At 48.6% G+C, this 24,454-nt stretch overlaps 1 protein-coding gene across 1 annotated transcript in view; it reads left to right on the forward strand.

Moving 5' to 3' along the window:
• LOC138452738 (vomeronasal type-2 receptor 26-like) overlaps nt 1-24,454 on the forward strand; it is a 433,093-nt gene that overhangs the window by 379,436 nt on the left and 29,203 nt on the right. Inside the window, exon 8 of the mRNA XM_069605086.1 lies at nt 14,308-14,434. Within this exon, the coding sequence (XP_069461187.1) occupies nt 14,308-14,434 (127 nt within the window). The remainder of the gene's footprint in view (nt 1-14,307; nt 14,435-24,454) is intronic.

Below are 24,454 nucleotides of genomic sequence, written 5' to 3' on the forward strand. Positions count from 1 at the left end.
TGGAGTGGGCCACCCGGAGCTGCAGACAGCACGGATGAAGGGAAGTGGGGCCGCTGGGCCCGACGGGAGAGACGGTGGGTTCCCGGCACCTCCTGATGGAAAAGAAAATCCAGCCCCCAGCTGAGGCTCTTCCTCGGCGGCGGCATTCATCCACAACATAAACTGTAATCCCGGATCCCTCCAACACCTGGGCCTGCTTTTACATACTGGGGCGCCCCGGCCCACATTATGAACATCACTGCTCCCCCACCCCCGAACGACGTACCAGCCAGCCGGTGACCTTTTGATGGTGGAGTTGGGGGTTTGGGCAGTGCCGGTCTATTCCTGCAGCTGTAAGGACCTCCTCAGCCTGCATGAACACCCACTGTGTGGGTCCTGGGGCGGCTTAGCCCCACAAGTCTCAGAGATCCTCTTCAGTCCCGCCCCCCGCGCTGGGAGGGGAGTGACCAATTCCTGACGGCAGCCCCCTCTCAAGCTCTAAGCACTGCTGCGGGGTGTGTGGCGCTCCCGGCGTCCCCCAGCCCCACAAAGCATAACTCCTAGCAAGTCACAGGGGGAGCCCCATGTGGGGAAAGCCAGCATTCTAAGACCACTGGAGGCAACCCAGGTAGTCAGGACCCACTCAACAGATACAGCCTGGCATCGGATGCTCTAACTTTTTTCCCCCATCTCCATTTCCAGGGGAGCCCATCCCACACTGCGACTCACCTCCTCTGCACACTCTCTGTGCGATTTCTTTTTTGGCCAACCGCCATCTCCAGCGATAATGTACCAAACACACCTGCTTGGTGGGACGTAGTCCCCATAGGTTCCACACAGTCAGCGTCAACGGACATTCTGATTCCCGGTGTGACCTGGGAGCATGCGTCCCCCCCCTTCTGGAGGGTCCTCTCCTCCCGCATTCATGGATTAACCGGACTGCACACGATCTTCCTAGGGGGCTTGGCCACATCCGACAAAACCTAATTCAACGAATCCCCCACCTATCAAACAGGAGCACGCTGCACCCGGAAAAGTCTCGTAGCAACAGATAACAGGAATCAAAGTTCCTCTCACCCCCCGTCCAGCACAGAGAAAGGGAAAAAAAGGGGGCCTGGCCAACTTCGACTTCTGTGTCTTTTCTGCCTCTGGCTCCCCGCTCTATCAATCAGGTGGTCACCATGGCCAAGCAATCCAAACTTACCAAAAATTCTACATAACTACGATGCTGCTCTCAGCAGACAGAGGAAAGAAACTTGACCCCCCTAAACTTACACCCCAAAAAAAGCCTCAGATGACAGGGGAGCCCTGGCCACTAAGGAGGATATCCAAGCCTTTATGTCTGACATTAAGGCGGAATTCAGGTCATGTATGACCGAGCTCATGATGAAGCTAGAACAGACTGACCAAAGGTTCAAAGAAGCGGAGCAGAGGCTAGGGGTGGTAGAGGACCGCTCTCAAGACCAGTCAGCAGCCCTGTAGGAGATCCATTGCTCGATCCGATCTCTCTAGGATGAGTGCGATCTCCTCGAATTCAAGCAGAATGACCTCAAAAATAAGGCACGTCGCAACAACCTACAGATTCGAGGCATTCCATCTTCAGTCCCGGACAAAGACCCGGCAGAATACGTAGGGGACTTCTTCCAATCCTTGATGCCGCAGCTGGATAAACACCAGCTGCTACTAGACCGGACCCTCAGATTACGCACACGGCAGGGGGTGGACTCAGACCCCCCCCACCCATAACAAGGGTGCATTTCTATACTACGAAAGAAGCCTTATCGGCAATAGGCCGGACCCGGGATGAGCTGACTTTCCAAGGTTCCCCCTCCAGATATACCAGGATCTTTCCCTCCTCACGCTACAGAGAAGATCCCTCTGACCTCTGACCCTCTTCCTCCAAGGGTACCAAATCCGCTACAGATGGATGTTCCCACCAGCATTGCAATTTTCCTACAGGGGCTCCCTCCGGAGAATCAGTCACCTTGAAGATGCAGAGAGGATTCTACATCCGGACTCCCCAGAGGTTTCAGAAAATTCGGCTCTTGAAGGGGCTAAGGGAGAGACAAATCCCTCCTTGCCGAAACCAAGACGGGCATCCTGGCCAAAGGTACATAGGAACAGGAGGGGGAGGTGACTTGCGGCAAAACTGGCGAGCCTCAAGGGACCTCAGATTACGGGACCCTGAGAGCTAAAAGGCAACTCCTAGGACTGCTTCAATCCATCACATAGATGTCCAACCCCTTCACTCCTACAAAGATCCAGCGCCACTTCAATAAAGCTTTGTTGACACCGAAACACAGAACTTCGAATATCCGCCTTGGGCTTCCCACGGCCCATGCCTCCCTCCAAGGTACATCCCATCAAAAGGTCCTTGGAAAGGAACACAGAATGTATTCCCACCCTGGCCACGTTGGCTGGGGACACACATTTGGCCCAGTTGGCCAGCAAGGATGCCGAACCAAAAATGTCGGCCCCACCAAACGGTTACAGTTCCGGCCTCCCATTGGTGGTCGGCGCTAAACTTCCAATTGCAAGGTGACATTCAGCTGATGACCCCCCAAAATGTTGGTTGAACCGTTCGCAGCTCAACCCCCCCTCCACCCAGGCCTCACTGAGGTCCCGGATTCCGCTCCGAATCACCGCATCTTGAAGCTTGTCTCCCAAAATATTAGAGGGATGAATTCCCCCGCTAAGCGCAAATCCATTTTACAGAAACTGCAGGACGAAGATACGGCAGTGGCCTTTATGCAAGAGACCCATCTATTGCCGGCAGATGTCGAGCGGCTGCGCAACAAACACTTCCTGCTCCAATTCATGGCCTCTGCCGGTACCAGGAAAGGAGGAACCACGATCCTCTTCGCGAAAGGGTTGAACCCTCAAATCTTGGAAAAGAAACTATGCCCCGAGGGCCGCTACATAGCAATCAAATGCTTGCTGCTGGGACAACTACACTCATTCATCTCCGTGTACGCCCCCAACGAAGGACAAGCTACCTTCTACGAAGTCCTGGGCAACTAACTATCCCCTTTTGTGAAGGGTCATGTCGTAATTGGAGGGGACTTTAACGGGGTCCCGGACCCCACCAGGGACAGATCACATCCACATACCCCCAAAGATTTCAAGCTTGCCATCAGTCTCCTTCACCTTTTCAGGACCTTGGATGTGGTAGACTCATGGCGGGTGCTTCATCCCACCGAAACAGACTTTTCTTTTTACTCCTATGTGCACAGAACCTTTTCAAGGATCGATCTCTTGCTTACATCACAACAGATTCTGACCTATGTCGACAGGGTTTCCATTGTCTCTAGAATCCTGTCTGACCAGGCTCCTGTAGCTCTTGTGCTTTGAGTGCACGACGCAACTCCAAACCCTCAACGCAAATGGATCCTATATGACCCCATACTTAATGAAATGCCACTGAGAGACTCCGTTGCCAAATAGATCTGAATTTCTTCAAGGAAATCCCCAATGAAGACACCTCCCCAGCAAACACCTGGGACGCCATGAAGACAGTCATATGGGGAAATTGATTCCATAGGGAGTAGCATATCATAGGCGCAAACGGCAAGCCCATCTGGTCATCGAGGAGGAACTCCGAGTAGCGGAAGAGAATCATAAGCAGAAAGGTTGGTCTCCAAAAACTCAACGAGCCATCCGCACCGCCCGTAATAAGATAGAAGCACACTATGCTGAACATACAGCACACCTGCTAGCTAAATCTAAACAATTCTACTACACCAGGAATAACAAAGCAAAACATTACTGGTGGCAAAGCTAGCCAAGGCGAAAAGGATAAATATATCACCGGACTTCAAGACCAACAGGTTGTGGTGCAATACACGGAACAGGTGAAGCTGCAGCTGGGGATAGACCACATGAGGCAGGTGATGGCCACGCCACCGCGTGACCAAGGCGAACAGCGTGAATACCTACGGAAGGCAACTCTTCCCCAGTTAGATGAACCGTCCCGGGAAAGCCTGGATGCGCCAATCTCAGGTGAGGTGGTCGATTCGGCTATTAAATCCCTCAAATCTCGTGCGTCAGGCCACAATGTTTTCTCCACTAAATTCTACCAGGTCTTCCGCCCTCAGCTAACCCCTTCCCTGGTCCAGCTCTTCAATTCCTTCAGGGAATCAGGCTCTGTAAACCCCTCCATGCAGGAATCAATCACCATTCTCCTCCCCAAGCCAGGCAAGATCCCAAAGACACTGCCTCCTATAGGCCGATTGCTCTATTAAATATAGATGCAAGTATTTATTCCAAAGCCCTTGCAAATCGCTTGTCACATATATTGCCCAACATAATCAATCCAGATCAAACCGGCTTAATTAAAAACAGTTCCGTGGGGGATAACATTCGCAAAGCCCTTAACTTGATCGATATCGCCGCCCAGGATTCGTAGAAACTTGGGCTACTGGCCCTGGACGCTACCAAAGCGTTTGATAAAGTCGACTGGGTATTTATGCAGCTCACCCTACAGGCGTTTCGCTTTGGACCTGCCTTCCAAAAGATGGTCCTGGCTAACTATAGATCCCCGAAAACTCTCCTCAGGGTCAATGGCTCTCTCTCCGGCCCAATCCCTCTAACCTGTGGTACTAGACAAGGATGCCCTTTATCCGCGCTATTATTTGCTTTGGTTATGGAGCCTTTCGCTCAAAGAATCAGACTGAACGCTAACATTAAGGGCCTACAAGCAGGCTCCTACCAACACAAAATAGCCCTCTACGCCGACGTTAAGGCAGGCTCTCGGAAATTGACAGCTTTGGGAGGGTCACAGGCTTTTCCAGTAATTTCGGTAAATCTGTGGCCGTGGGGATTGGCCTGACTCCAGAAGAAAGAGAAACCCTCAGCTCTCTCAGCCCTATTCAATGGGAAAAAAGGTTGATCCCTTATTTAGGTGTGCCGGTTCCCTCAAGCCCAAAGGAAATATACTGGGTAAACTTTCCCCCGCTCTTTAAAGAGCTCGAGAGGGACCTGGAACGCTGGTCGGCACAGGAAATCTCACTAATGGGGCGTATCACAGCCTGTAAAATGAACCTCCTCCCCAGGTTCCTATATGCCTGCTCCTCGCTACCCGTCGCTATTCCGCTCCCTGCTCTCCGCAGACTGCAAAGGAAAATGCTCCGGTTTATCTGGAGGGGAAAAAAGGGCAGGGTCTTGCAGAAGACAATGATGGGCAATGCTAAATTGGGGGGGCTCGGGGTCCCCGACCTGCGGAACTACCAAGTGGCTGCACAGTTAGCTCAATCTCACACTTGGCTGATACCCTCCGAGCCTCCCAGATGGGTGGAAGTAAAACAATCGCGCCTATCTCTCCCGCTACGCTTCCTCCCACACATCTCGCCCCCACACCGTCGGCGATGGGAGAGACTGCTAGCCACCACCAATCACACCCTACGCTTATGCGACTGGGCCTTGAAACGGCAAGGGATCCCGAGGGGTCTAGGTCCATCCTCTCCAGTTTTCCACAACCCGGCATTCTCTCCTGAGGCCCAACCCCAAAATTTCAAAAACAGGATCACGGGAGGTCTAGTAACCTTGGGCCAGCTTTTTGTGGGGGGCATACCCGCACCTTTGAGCAATGTAAGGAGGCTTATCATCTCAAGGAGACAGGCAGATTTCCCTACATCCAACTCCGTCACTGGTGTTCCCATGCCCTAACACTCCAAGCCGCGACACGCACCCCACTGCCCTCGAACTGACCCTACAGGATCCTCTGGTGTGGGGGAGAACTACCACCCTATACAAATGCCTACAGGTGGACTTCCTCTCCTCAAAGGCTCCATACATGGCACAGTGGGAGGCAGACTTGGGACGCCACATAGAGGATCAGGAATGGGTGGACATATTGACGAGAACATACTCTTCGTCCCCCTGCATCACAAACAGAGAATGTGCATATAAAATACTACTGCGCTGGTATTATCCCCCTCTTAGGCTCCACTACATGAATCGGGTGCTTGATCCCTCCTGCTGGAGACACTGTGGTCAGCCGGGCTCCTTTTTCCACATGTGGTGGTTATGCCCCAAGGTAAAGCAATTCTGGAAACATTGCCTAACCACCATCGAAAACATTACCCTGTAGTGATCCCACTGGAGCACGAACCTGTTCTCCTGGGGTCCCCAATTCCGGGGGTTTACCCCAGATCAGGAAGGAAAGCCAAGTTGATAACTCAATGCCTCTTGACAGGGAAAATCGTGGTGGCCCGCACCTGGAAATCAGCTGAGGGACCCATCATGATTCTGTGGTGGGGGAAGATGTGGGATATCCTGATTGCAGAGAAAGTGATAGCAGCTACAGCTAGACTCCTACATCATTTTCTAAACATTTGGGCTCCATTCCTGGAATACGACAAGGACTTCCCCACATTAACCTACAAACTCTGGGAGGCTCAGAGAATCCTTGGCGCTGAAGGGGTCCCCCGAGGGGAAGAGGGGCCGGGACTGATATAGAGGACTTGAATAGATGAGACACGGTCTATCCTCAATGGACAGGAGGGGAAAACTGGGGGATATTTGCATGTGGATATTGCTTCTTTTTGAAATGTTTGTCATTTATCACCTTGGAATGGTTTAAAATAAACATATTTTAAAAAGAAAAGCCGATGACAGTCTGCGGGCCCAGTTGGCAGGGTCATTAGTTTGTGGAAAAGAGGCTTTGCCACCAGGACCTGAAATTTAAGTGGCCATCGGGCAGATAGAGGAACTTGTGTATGAGTAAGGGTTGCACGCACATGCCAGGGGGTAGGAAGAAGCAGATCCCAAACAACTCAATCCACTGGAGAGGTTCCTAGTAAAGAATCCGGAGATCGTCCCACCCACGTCCCAAGGGGAACAAATACTCCTCTCGCCCCCATCCATTGCAGACTGAGATATGGCAGCACCAAATAAGACTTTGCCAAGAGCTTCCAGGACATCCAAGCCAAATTCGCTGCCTCTTTTCTTTTTTTAAACTTCAGTTTTTATTGAGTTTTCAAGAAAAATAACAGATGAATGGTAAAACAATAATATCTTCAGACCACATCCAAGAAATCACAACCAAAGACCTCCAACATTGCCATTTCAACTTTACCTCCCATGCCCTCCCCTGCCTAATCCCACCCCGCTCCATAACCCGCTTAACAGTGCAACAATCTCTAAAATGTTCACTTAAACTGCATAACTCTTCTTGGGGGATCATGTGTCCACAAAATAGGTATGGAGTTCAGTCCGTGTGGGCTAACCCTCTTGTTAAGAAGGCCGGGGGGCCACATCTCCTCTCACATCGCTGCGCTGAATAACCAGCCTGTTAGGTGTGCTTTTCACGGAAGCCAGCCCATTCAGTTTGCACTGACCCATAGTCACCATGTAATGTATTGTTGCTGTCAGGCGTTCCATCAAGTATAGGTTCTTAACCCATTCTTTCTTACTCAGGGGGAGTTCCCTCTTCCACTGTGTGGCCAGGCAAGCCCACCCAGCCAAAAGCAGACTGTGCACCATTTTCGGCAATCTTATATACAACCCATCCTACTCCTATAGCCTAAACAATATCAACATTGGTGTTTTACATCTCTGTATCCCATCCAAGTCCCTGATCCAGGCAAGAACCTCATCCCAGTAGGCCTGGGCCACAACACAACCCCACCACATGTGCCAATAGTTGGCTCTCAAACCCCACCCATGCCAGCACCTAGGGCTCATGCTTTGGAACATTTTAGCCAACCTGACCGGGTCATACTGCCATCTCTGCAACAGTTTGATGGCATGGAGTTTGTACTGCCATGAGATTGAGGCCCAGGAGGCTCCCCGGCACATTCTCTGCCATGTCTGGGGCGAAAGGTCCAATTTTAGGTCTGCCTCCCATATCTGTCTCAACCTGTCTGAGGATCCCTTTCTCCTATCCACCAGGGCCCCGTATAGTGCACCAACGAGTCCCCTTGTGCCCAGAGCGGAATCTAGGATCTTCTCGAATGGGGTGAGTTCCCTCTGAATTTTCTCTTTCCAGTTCTCCCTTGTAAGGGCGCACTTCAATTGTAGATATGAGAAGACGGATAGCTTGGCCAACCCGAGGGTCTCTTCCAACTCCTGTAACATAATAAACCTGCCTTCTCTCCACATTTGTCCAACCCTTTCTAAACCCGCCTTATACGAAGCCTGGAACCTCTCAAGGTGCGGAATGGTGTCTCTGATACCCGGTACCCAGAGATGCCCCAATGGAGAGGGCCACACTTCGACGTCTCTCATCCCGGCTCCTGGGTGACAAATGCTCCAGATAGTAACCAGAAAGTCATTCTCCGACCGACACCGGTTTTAGATTAAAGTTATCGAGCCCCACCCACTGCGAATCTCCCCATTGTCTGACGTGTGGGATTAGGATCCTAAGCGGAGTCACTTTATAGTATATCTGTATGTCCGGGATACCCAAGGTTTCTTCCCTTGCTAGATCAATCGTGTGAGAGTACATTTTGTCACTCTGAAGAAAGAGTCATGAATCTGTATTGGGAGCATTTGAAATTAATACAAAAACCTAGTGAGAACCACCATTTTAATTGCATTCAATCTACCTATCCGTGATACGGTCAATTTACTCCATTTCGCCAGGTCTTTTTCCAATTCTTTGGTCAGCGGGAGGAAGTTTGCCTCATAGAGATCCTTTAGCTCCCTCGTGACATTAATGCCCAGGTACCTTAGTGTCCCCATGCTCACCTTCATGCCCAAGAGAGAAAACCGCCCCCCCTCTCATTGCGCCTTTTATCTAAGGGGAAAAGGACTGACTTGCCTGTGTTTATTTTGAACCCTGCCAAGCGTCCGTATTGACCAATCACATCCACAGCCGCCGTGACAGAGGTAAACGGGTTCACCACGTGTAAGAGCATGTCATCTGCATATAGGCCCAATGTATAGGTCAACCCTCCCACGATAAACCCCTCAACCCACGGGTCATGTCTCAGTCTCTGGGCCAGCGGTTACGGCGACAGCACAAAGAGCGCGGGGGAAAGCAGGCACCCTGCCTTGTCCCCCTCCCCAGGTGGAACCATCTTGTGTATCCCCTGTTAACTGCCACGCAGGCCCTCGGGGAGGAAGATTTCCCTAATACCGATTAGGAGTCTCTAACCCAGCCCCAGTTTGGTTAGGACCGTCTCCAGGAAGTCCCACTCCACCCTGTCAAAGCCCTTTTCTGCATCCACAGAAAGGATTGTGCAATCACACTTCATAGCCTGGGCCTCATTAATCAAATGAGTGTTTTTCTCATAGTGTTTGCACCTTGGCGCCCACTCACAAAGGCCACTTGGTCTGAGTGTACAAGTTTCGAGAGATGTCCCTCCAGTCTTGCAGCCTGGACCCTAGCATAAATCTTCGAGTCTATATTAAGGAGCGAAATTGGGCGGTACGACCCACATGATCTAGGGTCCCTGCCCTCCTTTGGTATCACAGAAATTAGGGCATGAACAAATCCCTCCCTGTGTCTAGGATATAATAGAAAAGTAGTGTCAAGAAGGGGAGGAGGACCGGTGAGAAGGTTTTATAAATGCCTCGGGTGAAACCGTCCTCATCCAGTGCCTTTTCGGGCCGTAGGCATCCTATAGCCTTCTGAATTTCCTCACTCGAAATTGGGGCATCCAGCACCTCTGAATCCACCTCCGATGTGGATGGCAGGGGGGCCCCCTCAAGGTATGCAGCAATCTCCCCAGTGGTGGCCTTCCCGTCACTCCTATATAGAGCCTCATAAAATGAGGCAAATCCCTCCTGGATCCCCTTCACTGTATTCTCACTATTTTCCCTCTCACCCTCCACTTCCGTGACCCATCTATCTGCCCTCTGTCCCCTCAGCCTTGCGGTGAGAAGAGTGTTGGCTTCATCTCCTTTCTCATAGAATTTCTGTTTTAGAAACAGTAGGTTCAAAGTACCTTCCACTCCTCCAGCAATTTCAACTCCTCCCTCAGACCCCTTGCTTCCAGAATACAGTCTTCTCTTTCCACGGGAGTGGACTGAGCCCACCTCTCCAGTGTGCTTATTTTGTCGCTGAGTAATTTTTCTATTAACGTACGTTCCCTCTTCTTGTGGGCCCCCTCCCTGATCAGCAAGCCCCTCCATGTAGCCTTTGCCGCGTCCCATACCATCCTCCTTCTCACTTCACCCTTGTCATTGATGGCAAAGAATTCTTTAATGCTATTCTCGAAGTGTTCTCTGAAGACCTGGTCCTTCCACATTCAGTCGTTACGCCTCCACTTAGAGTTTCTTGGGTACAGGCCTCCCCAGTCGATGTCCACAGACATCATATCATTGTCGGACCAGGAGATCAGGTGGATCCCAGACTCCCTACAGATCCCTGGTGACATACAGAGAGTGCCATGTGGTGCAGAATAGAAAGTGAATCCCTCTCCTGCGGGTGGAGGTGCCTCCATATGTCCCTAAGACTGTACAATTCCATGGCTATTCCCAATGCTGCATCCCCTTGTGTCTGGGGTTCCTGGTCTCCCACCTGTCTGGGCTGCCTCTCCAGGCTCGTGTCCATCCAAGCATTGAAATGCCCACCAAGAATAAGATATCCTGGGTATCATTCATGATTTTCTCTAGGGTTCTTTGCAGAAATCTCTTCTGATCCTGATTCAGGGCATACATCGTTGCAAAGGTGACCTTTATTTTCTTGAGCAGGCCAGAGATCAGAACAGATATCCCTTCTGCATCCAACCAGACCTTGGTTACTTCCACCAGTAGGCCTTTCCGAACCCGAATCCCTACCCCTGCCTTTCTGACAATACTAGAACCACAATATTCCCTTCCAATATGCCCAGAAGGGATCCTCCTTTCTTCCCCTTTCTGGTATCGGGTTTCTTGGAGGAACAGATTGTCAGTACCTGACCTTTTGAATTGCCTGCCGACCAGAGACCTCTTGATAGGGGAGTTAAGCCCCTTAATGTTCAATGTAAAACACTTATAGACTGTCCCCCATCGCAGCCCTGACTCCATCAGCCATAATCAAATCCACTGACCAACATGACCCTCAGAATAAAAGCACTCTGCCCCCTCGACTGACAAGTCCACTCCAACGATGAACAAAACATGAACGTTTGTATAAGAACTAGGTCCCTGAACCCCCTGTCCCTTCTCTCTTGCCCCCTCACGCCTCCCCACCACAGCGCCCGGCCCCTCCCAGTTACCATCACCAGGTGAGTCCGAACCATCAAACAAGCCAGAACCCCAGGCCTTCCCACAGAACAACTTACTCGGTTGCCCCCACCCCAGCCCCAGGACCACTACATTCCCCCATAGAATCACACACCTTGAACATTCCCCCAACCCCACAAGTTGACTTTTAGATTACATTTCGTGCACAGTGTGCAGGCCCATACAGGATGTATTGGGAGGGGTCGAGTTCAGCTTCATAAACTTCCTAGAGTCCAGGATTCTTTTACTCCTCGGACCCTTAATACGCCACCCTCTGTCGCCATTGTTCTCTTCCTGTGGGCCCGGCGCTGTGCCTTCCTTCCTCCGCTAGAAGTTCCCTTGAGGCTCTACGTATTTCCTGTTCAGTAACGAGCCTGTGTCTCTGCCCATCCAGCTCAAAGGATATGGAGAACGGGCATTCCCATCTGTAGCACACTCCTTTACCGCTTAGCCACTTTGTCAGGGGGAGGCACAGCCTGTCATGTCTCTGTCTTGAATCTTCTTGCAGGAGTGATGCTGGCCCACCAGACCCCCTTGGTATGCCAGCTCAACAATCCTTAATTAATAAAATTACCAAACCGGCAAACCCAAGGGGAAAGGGGAATAGAGGATAAAATAACAAATGCAGATCTTCACTGGCTCTCAAGACACTGGCTCCCTGGTTCCTGGCACACTGGTTCCCAGATATTCAGACTAAGTAGATTGTTATTCTCTGGGACTGGATAGATTTATTTTCCTCAGTATGCTGTGTCTGTGAAAATCTAAACACAAGGATATATGGGTTAATTTTACTCTATACTGAATATAGTCTACTTATATTGATAAGATTTTAAACTATTTTCTCTTTTACCTGCTGCCTATGCTTGATGGCTGATTGGCATTAATTTTAGTAATATACTTTTCTTAAGTCTTCAAATTTTATTATAATACTGCAAAGTTCATAAACCTTTTGGTAGATTCTTGACTTAAATGTTGTTGAAAATCTGTATTGAATTTGCTTTGACAAATTAGTTCAATTAAGTTCATAAAGTTCATGAAATAATTTCAGTTCTTCTATAGACTAATTTCCAGCATTCTTATTTATTTGTACTCCTAGAGGAATAATGTACCTGTGTGAATTTTGGTTCAATTCTGTAGCCTTCTGAAGTTCTGTTGTTGAAAAGATGACTATACGCATGGCCCCCAAACTCAACTCTCTGAAAGAGTCAGTGAAGAGAGATCCTGGAAAATAGTAACCTTCGCCGTGCAAATCATCACCGCTGCCCTGCTCTTCGTATTCTCCAGAATTTTGAGCCTTTCCGGGTAGTGGTGGATTCATGCCCGCCAGCTCGGTGGATCCTCTCTATTTTTGTCTCGTCAATCGAATCATCTTGGAAGAGAGGTTTTATAATCTTGTGTATCATTCGCCTGAGATCTCTTTGTGTCTCCGCCTCCTTTTCCGAAAACCCCAAAGAACCAGAGGTTGTTTCTCCTCTACCGATTCTCTAAACCCCTGGGTAAGCAGGTGACCCACAGCCGGGGGTTTGTATCCCGGGTAACACTAGGTTCTGTGTCTCAAACCAGGGAACATTCAGTGGAAGAGTTTGGGGTAAGCTGCAGAAAAGGGAGGGGAAAGGGGATGGGGGAAAGAGGTCAACCATGGGGGGGGGGGCAACTCGGGGAGCAGTAGCAGTATGAAAATGTGATGTAAGTCAGACATGCTCATATAGCGACCCCACTGAAGACAAAGCCACATAGATTTAATTCAGGTGTTTATCATTGAATGTTAGGGGGCTTAATACCTCACAGAAACTAATTAAGGTACCAGGACTATTGGGGCACCACCAACCGGACTTGGTGGCACTCCAAGAGACACATATATACGGAGGGTGGAGAGAGGTAAACTCCACTCGCGTCAGTATCCATTAATCTTGCAGGCAAATGCTGAGGGGAAGGTGGCAGGTGTGCTTACAGCCTTTAGGAGGGGAACTTTAATTAAAGCACTACGCTCCCAGATCTACAAGGAGGGCTGATATATATTCTCCATTTTTCAACTGGGTGTTAACAAGTTGACGGTGGCCACATTATATGTCCCCAACACAGGTCAGGAAGGCTTTTTGAAATCCACCCTTTGGCTGCTGGAAGAGTTTGTGGAAGGGGACATACTACTGTTAGGGGATCTCAGTATAGCATGGGACCCAAAGCGCGATAGTAGCACTCAAACCCCCACACCTATAGGGCCTTACAACAGAAATTCATACACCCACCGCTGAAGAATGCTTGCCTTTAGTGCTCACGCTTCTGGCCTTTTTGGCATAGCTAAGCGTGTTCTCTGCTCTAGCTTTTTACTGAAAGGCAGCTTTAGCTGGTGGATGTCATCATTTTACAAGGTCTCTCGCCTGCCTCGAAGCAGGTGCAAAGTTCTGGGGAGTATATTCACCCTTGAAAAAATGTATTATGCTATGCTGTTTTACTGATAATACTAACAAGCACTGCAGAGTGCAGCTTGAAAGGCTGTATAATGAGGGTTTGTTATCGGTCATCAACAAAATTGCAAGATGTGACCTTGCCAGGCCGAGACTACGCCCCTTCCATTGAAACTCATGTATGCCTGTTTGTATAATAGACCTGGACATAGGAGGGAGGTGGGTCACTTGCGCCGAAGCCTTGTGTTGTCATTGGTTGTGTTTCTTCTAAAGCTTTACTAATAAAGTGTTCATCAATCCACCAGGGTTGGTCTGCCCCTTTTGAGGTGGCACTGAGCCTGATTTGCACATGGTCTTTTCCCTTTCTGTAAAGGCTTGACATGCTGAAGAACAATTATGGTCTGGAGGGTTGCCCAGAGCTATGTCACAGTTTAAGATCGCATCTAAACTTTTCAGCCATCACCTCTTTTGTTTTGTATAGAAGTTTTGCACCAGGGCAAATAAAAATGAGCATTAGGACATAAAATGCAGAAATACAAAAAACATATTCTTGCACTAGTGCAAAGTGCAAAAATGCATCGAAAGAATATGCTTTTTGCACTTTGGCAATTTTTGTCTTAGTGGTAATTGCACTTTCACTGGTGCAGCGTTTCCGTAATATGTCCCCTTGTGTCCCAATTCTGACTGTGATATAATGACTTTGGTAATGGGAAACAATCTCCTTACACTTCCAGTGAACTAACTCACTAATTGTGGTATTTCTTTCCATCAGACTCCACCGCAGTCCAGATGCAGTGAACCCTGTGATCCTGGATACCGGAAACTAACTTCAGATGGAAAACAAATCTGCTGCTACAGCTGTATCCGGTGCCCAGAGGGAGAGGTCTCCAACCAAAAAGGTAGACCAGAATTTATAACAGGCGCAAGAGTGAATGGAGTGTGAGATGCAGAGGGACAAGGAAAGGGAGGTGAGAGAGTATGTCAGAGGGTGGAACAGGGGACAGGAATATGGAGATGGGGAGAGAGAGACAGAGAGATAGAGAGTGAGTGGGGCAGGAGATAGAGAGACAAAGGCGGGAGGAGAAACAGCAAGAGATAAAGAGGGTGGAATGGAGGGAGGGAGAGAGAAGAAGAGATAGAGAGTTCTCACTGGAGAGAAAGGTTGAGAAAGATGGCCACTGTGGAAGTCATGGCGCAATTGCTCCTGAATTCCCTCCCCCTACAAGCCATGATTTGTCTAGTTGTGGAAACTGAAAGATGTCTCTAGGGGTGTGAGAAGCCCCTCTAATTTTACTCATACTGTAGCTTTTCTTAGTTTTATTCAAAGTTTATTTTATTGTTGAAAGAATTGAACTATCTTCTCTTATCAAACCATTGCACAGTGTGACAAATCTGAGGATGTCGTCCCTTCTCCCCTAGGAGGAGACCTTTCCAATGGGGCTTGGGCGGTGCCTTCACAGTTTAATAGTCCCCCTCCTGGAGGTGGTGCACCGAGGGAGGATCCCATGGGGACTAACCACCTTATGGAATTAGGGATGACCATGTTCAGAGAACACAGTATGCCCCCGCGTTACTACATCTAAACCCTTCTCTAATGTTCAATCCTCCCCTACCTTCTATCGATAAGGCCAACATATGTTATTGTCAAGTTAGTCAACATAATAGACTTGACAAGATTCAAACCTTAGGAAATGCACAGTATATTACATCTGACTATGCCATGTACTGAGAAGAAGATGATGATCAGGGGTCCAACAATCACTCTGGAGAAGCAGAGTGAGCGCTCTATCTCTTCAATGAGTGTGATTTGCCCAAAGCGACTCCCTTTTCCAATGTGGAAGTTTAAACATCTGACAGCTGAGATGCATCAGGAGAGCGTTCCGAAGAGGGGGGAAACGGTGAGCAGTGCAGCGGCGAAAGGAACGAGAGCCAGCACGAAGGAAGCCGAGAACAGAGGAGCAGAACGCGAGCGAGGTCCCACAGGCTGACTGCTCGCATTGCTGCTGTGTGGAACCTCCAGTCTTCCAGAGTGCCGCTGAAGCATCCAATCAGGAGAGAGCACCACCAGGGAGAAGGAGACGTTAGAAATGCTGCTACAACCGTGACAAATACCCAAATGCGACCGTAGCCTCCAGAGACACAGCAGCTGCTCAGGAAACGCTGGTGCCTACAAGAGAGAAGCAAACAGGTATGCAAGTTACCAATGAGGTGCTGGAGGACCGGGGGAGGAAGAGGGTGAAGGTAGAAGCCGGATCAAGAGGGCCTGGGAACCTGGGAATTAAGTGCAAGTCTGGGACACGCACCCATATGAGAAACGGAAACAAACCAAAACAGAGAAAGTCCACATTGGGACTGTTGACTGGCAGGAGAGTAAACAAAGCAACTGTGCATATTACGAGTCTGAGAATCGCACCCAAAGAGGGACAGGGCTTGAGAGGACAAAGGCTTGAAGGGAGAGTATACCAAGCTGATTTGAACACTGCAAGTCTGGGACCTGTACCCAAATAAGAAGTTCATGAAAAGGTAACTGCTTCGCAGGAGAGTGCACCAAGGAGTTATAGTGCAAGTCTGGAACTTGCACCCAAAAGATGAACAGTCCATGAGAGGACATTGTCCTGGCAAGAAAGAAACCAGTTTGGAAATACTGCGAGTCTAGGATCTGCACCCAAAATAAGTGAAGAATACATTGTGCAAATAAATCCTATGCTTGGCCACTAGGAGTGTGCCAGGTTGGTGGGATGCATAGGAGAATCATAAGGAGAATATTCTTGTGAACTGCCTTTTGACATTTATTGAACTGCGTATTGACATTTAAATAGGCAAGTACAGGACACACAGCTCTCCTTTAAACGTTCCTTCTCTTTCTCCTCTCCCTCCTCCCTCATTCCCAACTGTCTGACTGCTATTCAGGCATGGTGCGCTGCTAATAATCTCTGCCTTAATGCCAGTATTACTGAGATCCAGCTCATTGGGACCCCCACTCCTTCCTTCCTGTCTACACTCTAACTGCACTCCTTGGGCCCCCTCCCCTCTCCCTCCTGGGAGGCAGACAATGTGGGTGGCATCTTAAACTCCTCTATCTCCTTCTCTCCACATATTGCTTAGCTTGCCAAGAAGCCTCATTACCAGCTTTACCTCCTCAGAAGCATTCTCCCTTTCCTCACCTTCCCCCAGAAACTCAATGTCTCCAGAGCTCTGGTTCTCTCTAGGCTTGATTATTGGAATAGCCTTTTCCTTAATCTGCCTCTCTCCTCACTCGGCCCTCTTCAACTAATCCAGAATAGGACTGTGAGACTTATCCTTGGCCTCAAGCCCAGGGACCACATATCTCCAGCCCCAAAATCTCTTCACTGACTCCCGGCGGTTGCAAGGATCAAATTCAAGACCCTCTGCATTATCCACAAGGGCATGGGACCTCGCTACATTCAACTCTCTCTTCCTAAATACCCCCCTGATAGAGTCCTTCGCTCGTCTATCTCCAACTCCCTGCAGATCATGTTTCTCCAAGCAGACAGGGGTATATCAAAAATACATATACATTTCTAATAGGCCTTATAATCACACAAATAGCCAGAGTAAAAGGAAACAGGTACCACACAAGTGTATTACTAGTTAACATATATACAATCACTTTTAGCCTAATGCAGTAAAGGCGAGAACCAGCCACAACCAGTAACAGAAGGGGGTTAACACAAATATAGCATTAGGCAGTCTTCAGGATCAACACCCTAACTTAAGCAGTCCAGCCCTATGAACTAGGGAGGCTTGTGCTCAAAAGTACAGTAGTGCGCTTACAACGCGTGGTCGTGTGTCAGGAGCGAAAACAGTACCTCTTCAGGAGGCTGTAGAAGTTCAGGAAGAGGATTCAGGTGATGAAGAATGAAGTCCCACTATTCGATGAGGGTCTACCCTTGCAGGTAGAGCAACTTTCGATGATCAGGAATAGCTAGGGAGTGCAGGCTAGCCCAGCCAAGTGAGTATCTTTTAATGGATTCTCGTGCGTGAAAATGTATCGGCGCTCCCGCTTTCAGCAGCTGCAGGACAGGATGATCATCCGTGATGGGACATTAGCCTTTTCTCAGCTCATGAAGAAGAGAGGAAGAAAATTCCAGTGCAGCAGGCTTCAGGGCACAGGAGGGTAGGCAGGCACGGTGTGGCGCACTCTTCTAATTTGCAACCCAGAGCAGCTAGGACTACACTATTTGGCGGGAGAGGGCCGAGGACCACAAGCTAGTGATTCCCAAGTCTCGAGTCACAACTCAGGACGGCGGCACTCCTATGCGATACCCCGGTTAGAGCTGGTCCGTTCACTGAACGGCCCAGGAACACTTCTGAGAAGGCTCTTTTGGCCGGTAATCGGGAGGCGCAGAGAGTAGTTGTTCCCACTACTCCAAAGGGTCAGAGCGCCCTTGAGGGCCTTCTAAGATGGAGGACAAAAGCAGGGGTCCGACGGGACAGCAGTGGGCTGAGGGTGCCAAACCTTCCAGTGCGTTTCCAGCGGTTCTACCAGTCTGCTTCAGCGTTTCAGGTTACTTGGCTCCTTCTGTAGTTCAGTATGAACTTCAGTTGATCGACCAGGAATGGATGCAGAGCCCCTTCTATTATCCAAGATTCGTTTTGCGCTCAAATCTGGCATACCCATAGGAAGATCTGCTCTCTTGCATGCATGCCAGGCGTGGGCCAATCACTGACCACAATAGTCCCAGTCATTCAGGCACAACAGACATACTGGCACCAGTAGTGTGGATTGGGACCAGACTGTCCCAGTCCGCTTCCTGGGCACTAGCACACATGACATGCAGGAGCCCACGAATGTTGCGGTTTTCCCAGGAGGCTGTATGCCCAAATAAGGGATTCCCGGGTCAGCTCGAAATGGAGGCAGGGTAAGGAACAAGATGGCCCAAAGACAGAACAAAAAGACTTTTTTGCATGGCCATTTTCAGCACTGGCCACTGTCAGGGACCAAACGCGATAAACGCGGTATGGTACAATAAAAGAAGTAAAAATACCATTAAAGTAAATTGCTGCCACAAGTTCTTCCTAGGCACATTTGTATAACCACCAAAAAATCCTTAGAGGGTATCTAGGGCCATAAAATGAAAAGACCCCTGTGTGCGGTACAGTGAGGTACTTCGCACACAGATGAAAAGTTACCAAGAAATGACAGCAAAGTCAACGACTAAGGGAAATAGCTTCTGAGTACTGACAGCCTGAAGGACGTGTCAGTTTCCCCATAACAAATTAGCAAAAGCCCATGGGAGCACAGCTGAAGGCACTGAGTGCAACACTGCTTTTCCAAAAGCAGAATCCTGGCCCGAGGAGGAGTCTAAACTGTAATGTTTAGTAAAGGTGTGCAGAGACAACCATGTGACAGCTGCACATATATCTTTTATCGGAACTCCCCTTGGCAAGACAGACAAAGTTGCAATGCCCCTGGTCGAATGAGCTCTTAGATGTTCTGGAGGGTCTTTACCTGCCAGTTTGTAACATTCTGATATTGTTAGTATAATCCATCTGGATATAGTTTGCTTGGTAATGGCCAGTCCCAATTTGTGACCTGAATAGCCCACAAATAACTGGTCATCCAGTCGCAATTTTGGCATCTGGAGATGTTAAAGCTCAGTGCACGTCTAGGGTCAAGCCTGTGAAGTTTTTCTTCTTCCTTCTCCGAATGTGGAGGAGGATAAAAAGATGGCAACGTTATTTTCTGAGTAATATAAAACTCGGAAACAATTTTGGGGAGAAAAGTAGGCTCCACTTTTAGTACGACAGTATGAGTAGGCTTGCAGGATAAACGCCTGTAGCTCACTCACCCTTTGGGTTGATGTTATTGCCACTAAGACAGTTTTCTGTGTTAGAGGTCTTAATGGACAAGAATGTAGAGGCTCGAAAGGAGCTCCCATCAAGTAGTTTAATGCCAAGTTTAGATCCCATAGTGGGACTTGAAACGGGTTTGGAGGGTAAACATTAGTCAGTCCCACTATGGGGCGCGGACGGCGATGGCTGCCTGATCCACAGCTCCTGACCCAACGGATATTAAAGAGATGAGAAAGAGCGTTTCCTGACTCTTCACCGAAACGTAAATAACACAGGTGGGGTGGTAAAACGAGGAAGCAATTGCTAATGCACAGAGAAACGATCCAAGGCTCGATTCAAAGGAGAATCCGCGGAGGATGAGAGGTCGCCCCCTTCCTCATCAGGCAGGAAAGCAGAAGCCTGTAGTAGAAGAGCGCCAACACGCTAGCCGTAAGCATAACGGCGGGGAGCTACTGGAAAGACCCCGCCCAGAGAAGTAACGGCACCCCAGAGAGAAACGAGCCGCCATCGGGCCTGAGGTGAGGTCTGTGGTGAATAGCCCCCAGGCAACGAAAAGGGGACACTCAGGGCGTAGTGGGCAGAGGCAACAGAGGCGGGGTACGTGGTGCGGATAGGGCCCTGAAGATGATCCGGCACCCCAATCACCCAGGCCAGATCCCCGCAACCCCAGTGGCGAGAGCCCAGCGAAAAGCCTGCCACCCTCGCCCGAGAGAAGGAACGCGAAGGGGACCAGGAGGAAGGAGAGAGTCCCAGCAAGCCCTCTGAACGCACGTACTGCACCCGGCCCCGCTTGGGTTGGCGAGACCAGAGGGGGTCGAGGGAGAGAAACTGACAGAAAGTGCAGCGCACAGGGCTAGTGCAAGGAAGTCGTCACTGGATTACACCGGCCAGAAAGATAGGAAAGGAAGGAGCGACCTGCCCCCAGACACCGGGATGAACTTGGGAGAAGCCCACAAGTGATAATTGCCTGGGACCCAGAGTGTTCCCCCTGATCGCATCAGCAGCGGATTTGCAGTGGGGCAGCGGAAGCCCGGACCGACGGCCTCCAGGACACCTCGAGGAACACAAGGGCGTAGGGGCCCCATCGGAGTCAAAGCAATATAAGGAGAGAAGGTAAGAAGTGCCCCCCCGCCAACTCCGCGCTCCTGCGCAGAAAATTACAGACCATACCCAGTAGGGAATGGAAGCGGAGGGGGCAGGCCCCTGAGAACGAACCAAAGCGCACCTTTGGGACACACAGTCATTAAGTGAAGGCTCAGCCACAGCAGGGAAAGGACGATATCACCGCAGACCCAGGGCGGGCAGTAACTGCCAAGAGCACTTATAAGGGTCTGGGCAGCACTGCCTCGATAGCGTACCAAGCCCGGGGTGGGAAGCACAGATTCGGGGCTCAGCAGATCGCCCTAAGTGACAGCACTATCAGTACCCACCCGGGTAACCCGCCAGCAAGGTTCAAGAGAGCAAGAGAGCAGCTGCCCTGGAAAGGGGGACCAAAATGCTTTAAAGGCCCGTAGAGGGGAGAACCAGTAGAGACGCCTGAGCATCGACAAATACAGGCTATCACCAAAGTCAGTAGAAAACCAGGATTGCCTGCAAAATTTGAGGGAGCCAGGCAGCAGGCATATCCAATAGCTCCCAAAGGAAACCTTGCGCATGCTCACCCCAGCAGAAGAAGGAGCAAAGGCACGCAGCGGGATAGCTTCAAAACCCAACAGAAACCAAAATAACCAAGAAGAAACCTGGAACCCACAAAGGAGACACCAAGGAAACCCCCTCACAGCCAAGCCAAGAACCCCAGAAGGGCGGAGCAGAAAAGAAGAAGGCCAGCTGCTGCGAAAAGCCTAGACAGGCTACAGCAGTATAGAAGAGTAGAGACTCCAGACCCAATTACTTGCCAAATGAGCACAGCAGCTGTTAGAGTAGTTTCACATTTAGACACGCATTACACGTATTATGGAATGTATTGTAAAACATGGCTCTGGAATGTAGCCATTCCAGAACCATTCTGATGTGCGAGGTTGCCCGGTAGCATGAGGCTCTGGGGGCTCATAGAATAAACCATCTTAAAAATATTACATACCTCCATAGCCTTTTTACAACATTTGGCAACGAGGTACCTTCTAGAGGCTGAGCCCCCGAAGTTCTATTCAGCATTTCAGCTGGATACAAGTGATTGCGCGGCCCGATGAGACGAGCGGGCATCCTCCGACGGTTGCAGAGCGAAGAAGACTACTATTGATGCAGCAAGGGGCACCAATATACTGACGGATCTTTGAAGAAGGGACACAGAGTAAGCCGCTCGCAAAAGTGTATTGGGAAAAGCCTGTATCGTACAACATAACGCAGCACGAGCGCTCTGCATTATATGAAAAAATGGAAGCTCCTTCAACGGCAACGACCACTAGAGGAAAGGACATAAAAGCGTGCCACAATGTGACTGCCATTTTCTTGAAACAACGTGAATCCGTACAGGTAACCACAGAAACCATTTCACGGAACAAAAGAAAACAGTGAAAGAAACTATGCACATGCAAATTATGTACTGACCCTTACAAAAGCAGCATGTGTATTGGAAAACCCACAAGGGATACTAACTGGCAAAATATAACATATTTGTGGGAATTCAGAGCCAGAGACTGATGTTTACTATAAACATTGTTACCCAAGCAAAGACAAAGTAAATATAAAAAACAAAAGAAAAACATAATTAAATAAAACCAAATACAATTGAATGGACCAAAAGGAGTGTAGTGAAGGTGAAGACATTACAATTCTAAAAGCCTATCAACCATCAGCATGCAACATATTACAGCACCGATTCAATTTTTCTCAATTCCAGGGAATCCCATGTGCCCATGGGAACAATCGATTGATGGTTTTCAGGTACATCTGAGGGCTGTGGGGGGCACTAAATATAACGACGATCTCAAAGAGGCAACTTTATTAAATTGTATTGGTGCAGAAGCTTTAAGGATTTTCAGGACACTCCCTGGTCTTGATGGTGCAGAGGGCGGAAGTGGCGACAACAATCGCAAGTTTGAATGCGCGCTAGGAAAATTAGCAAAGCATTTTGGAAATAAAACTAATGTTGTGCTAGAAAGATACAAGTTTTTTTCAAAACGTCAACTAAAGGGTGAATCTATAGATGCTTATATTGCAGCTCTCAGGGGACTCATGTCCACATGCACATTCACTGGCATTGATGATGAATATTTGAGGGATCAACTGGTACTAAACGTGGCTGATCCACGTATACAACAAAGACTTTCGCAAGCTAAGGACCCATCATTAGAACAAACATTAGAGATTGCCAGGGATATGGAACTTGGAGATCGTTTCATTAAAAAAAGATTTGACAAAACTGAGGATAAAGAAATCAAGATGGTCCAAGAAGATATAAGAGAAGACACAGAGGAATCTTTAGTAGCAATGATAAAGAGAATGACCACTAATAACTCCAGAGCCAACTCCAAGAGAGGTAGAGATACTGGATACAGGAGCCAGAGCCAAAACCATTGTCAGAAATGCAGCTGGTATAAACACAACGATACTGAGAAAGAATTTCCCGCTGCAGCTGTAGAATGGTACAAATGCGGCCACATAGGTCATTTTGCCAAGGTGTGCAGGAATACTTGTGGAAGAGGGGGTAGATTTAACAGATACTCTTTCAATAGACCACCTAGAAACATGGTGAAAGCGATTGAAGACAATCCTGTACCAGACAATATGCTGACCATCAGCAGTGAGAATGCACAGCACGTACAGATACTCACAGTCACTTCAAATGGGAAAACTAAAGGACCATGGGTAAACATGCAAATAAATGGAATATCATTACCCATTATGGTGGACACAGGGTCTCCATATACCATCAATGATGTCAACACATTTATTGAAGTATTATCTGGCAATATGCAGAAAATACAAAGCACTGGAGTGAGAGCAACGGGGTACGGTAAAACCCCTATTGATATTATCGTATGTACCTGGGTGAAGTTACGTTTCCAGGACAGAGAAACATACTGTAAACTGTACATAGCAAAGAACAGCTCGTCTGTAGTCGGATGGGAGGAACAAGCAGCTTTACCTGTCAGAATTCATCCAGGGGAAGAAGTCCCTATCTTGTGTGTCTTGAAGGATAACAATGACATCAAAGCCACACTTACAAGGCAGTTCCCCAAAGTATTCAATGAGAAGATTGGACTACTGGAAGGTTTCCAACACAGGATAATTCTTAAAAAGGGAGCAATGCCCATAGCACACAAGGTAAGAAGTGTTCCCATTGGCACAAAAGAAGCACTCAAAAGTGAACTTTCTCGATTATGTGAACAGAATATAACTGAACCTATAGAAAGCTGAGAATGGTTAGCCCCCATAGTCTTGGTGAATAAGCCAGACGGCTCCATAAGGATGTGTGTAGATCTGAGAGACCTTAACAAAAACATCTCGATAGACAGACATCCTCTTCCAAATATAGGAGAATTGTTGACAACCATGAAGTCAGCCAAATTTTTCAGCACACTAGACTTATCCTCGGCTTACCACCAGATTGCTTTAGAAAATGATTCTAAACACTTAACGTCATTTGTCACTCCAGTTGGCGCATTTATGTTTAAGAGGATGCCTTTTGGCCTTCCTTCTGCTGCGGCAGTTTTTCAAAGACTGATGTCAATCATGTTTGGAGGTCTGGAAGGCGTATATTGTTTCCAGGATGACATCTTGATATCTGGCAGTACAGAAGAGGAACACGATGCAAAGTTGATGGGAGTGTTGCAAGTAATTCAAAAGAGTGGAATCACTTTGAAAATTGAAAAGTGCAAGTTTAAGTGTGACAAAGTGTCGTATTTGGGCCATTCCATTGACGCCAAGGTTATGAGTCCCAAAGAAGAACTAATGAACACTATATTGGGTATATCTGAACCAAATAATAAAGACCAACTGAGGAGTTTTTTAGGCATGACAGAGTACTACTCTAAATTTGTGAGTGATTATACCAATGAGTGTTATGTTTGATACTCTGTTTGAACTTTTGGTAATGTATATTTTGTTTATTGAAAATCTTGAAAATACATTTTTTTAAAAATACAAAAAAAAAAAGATCA

The sequence above is a fragment of the Ambystoma mexicanum genome, chromosome 4p (genome assembly GCF_040938575.1).
Source record: "Ambystoma mexicanum isolate Mex_15411 chromosome 4p, UKY_AmexF1_1, whole genome shotgun sequence".
In the NCBI taxonomy this organism is placed as follows: domain Eukaryota; kingdom Metazoa; phylum Chordata; class Amphibia; order Caudata; family Ambystomatidae; genus Ambystoma; species Ambystoma mexicanum.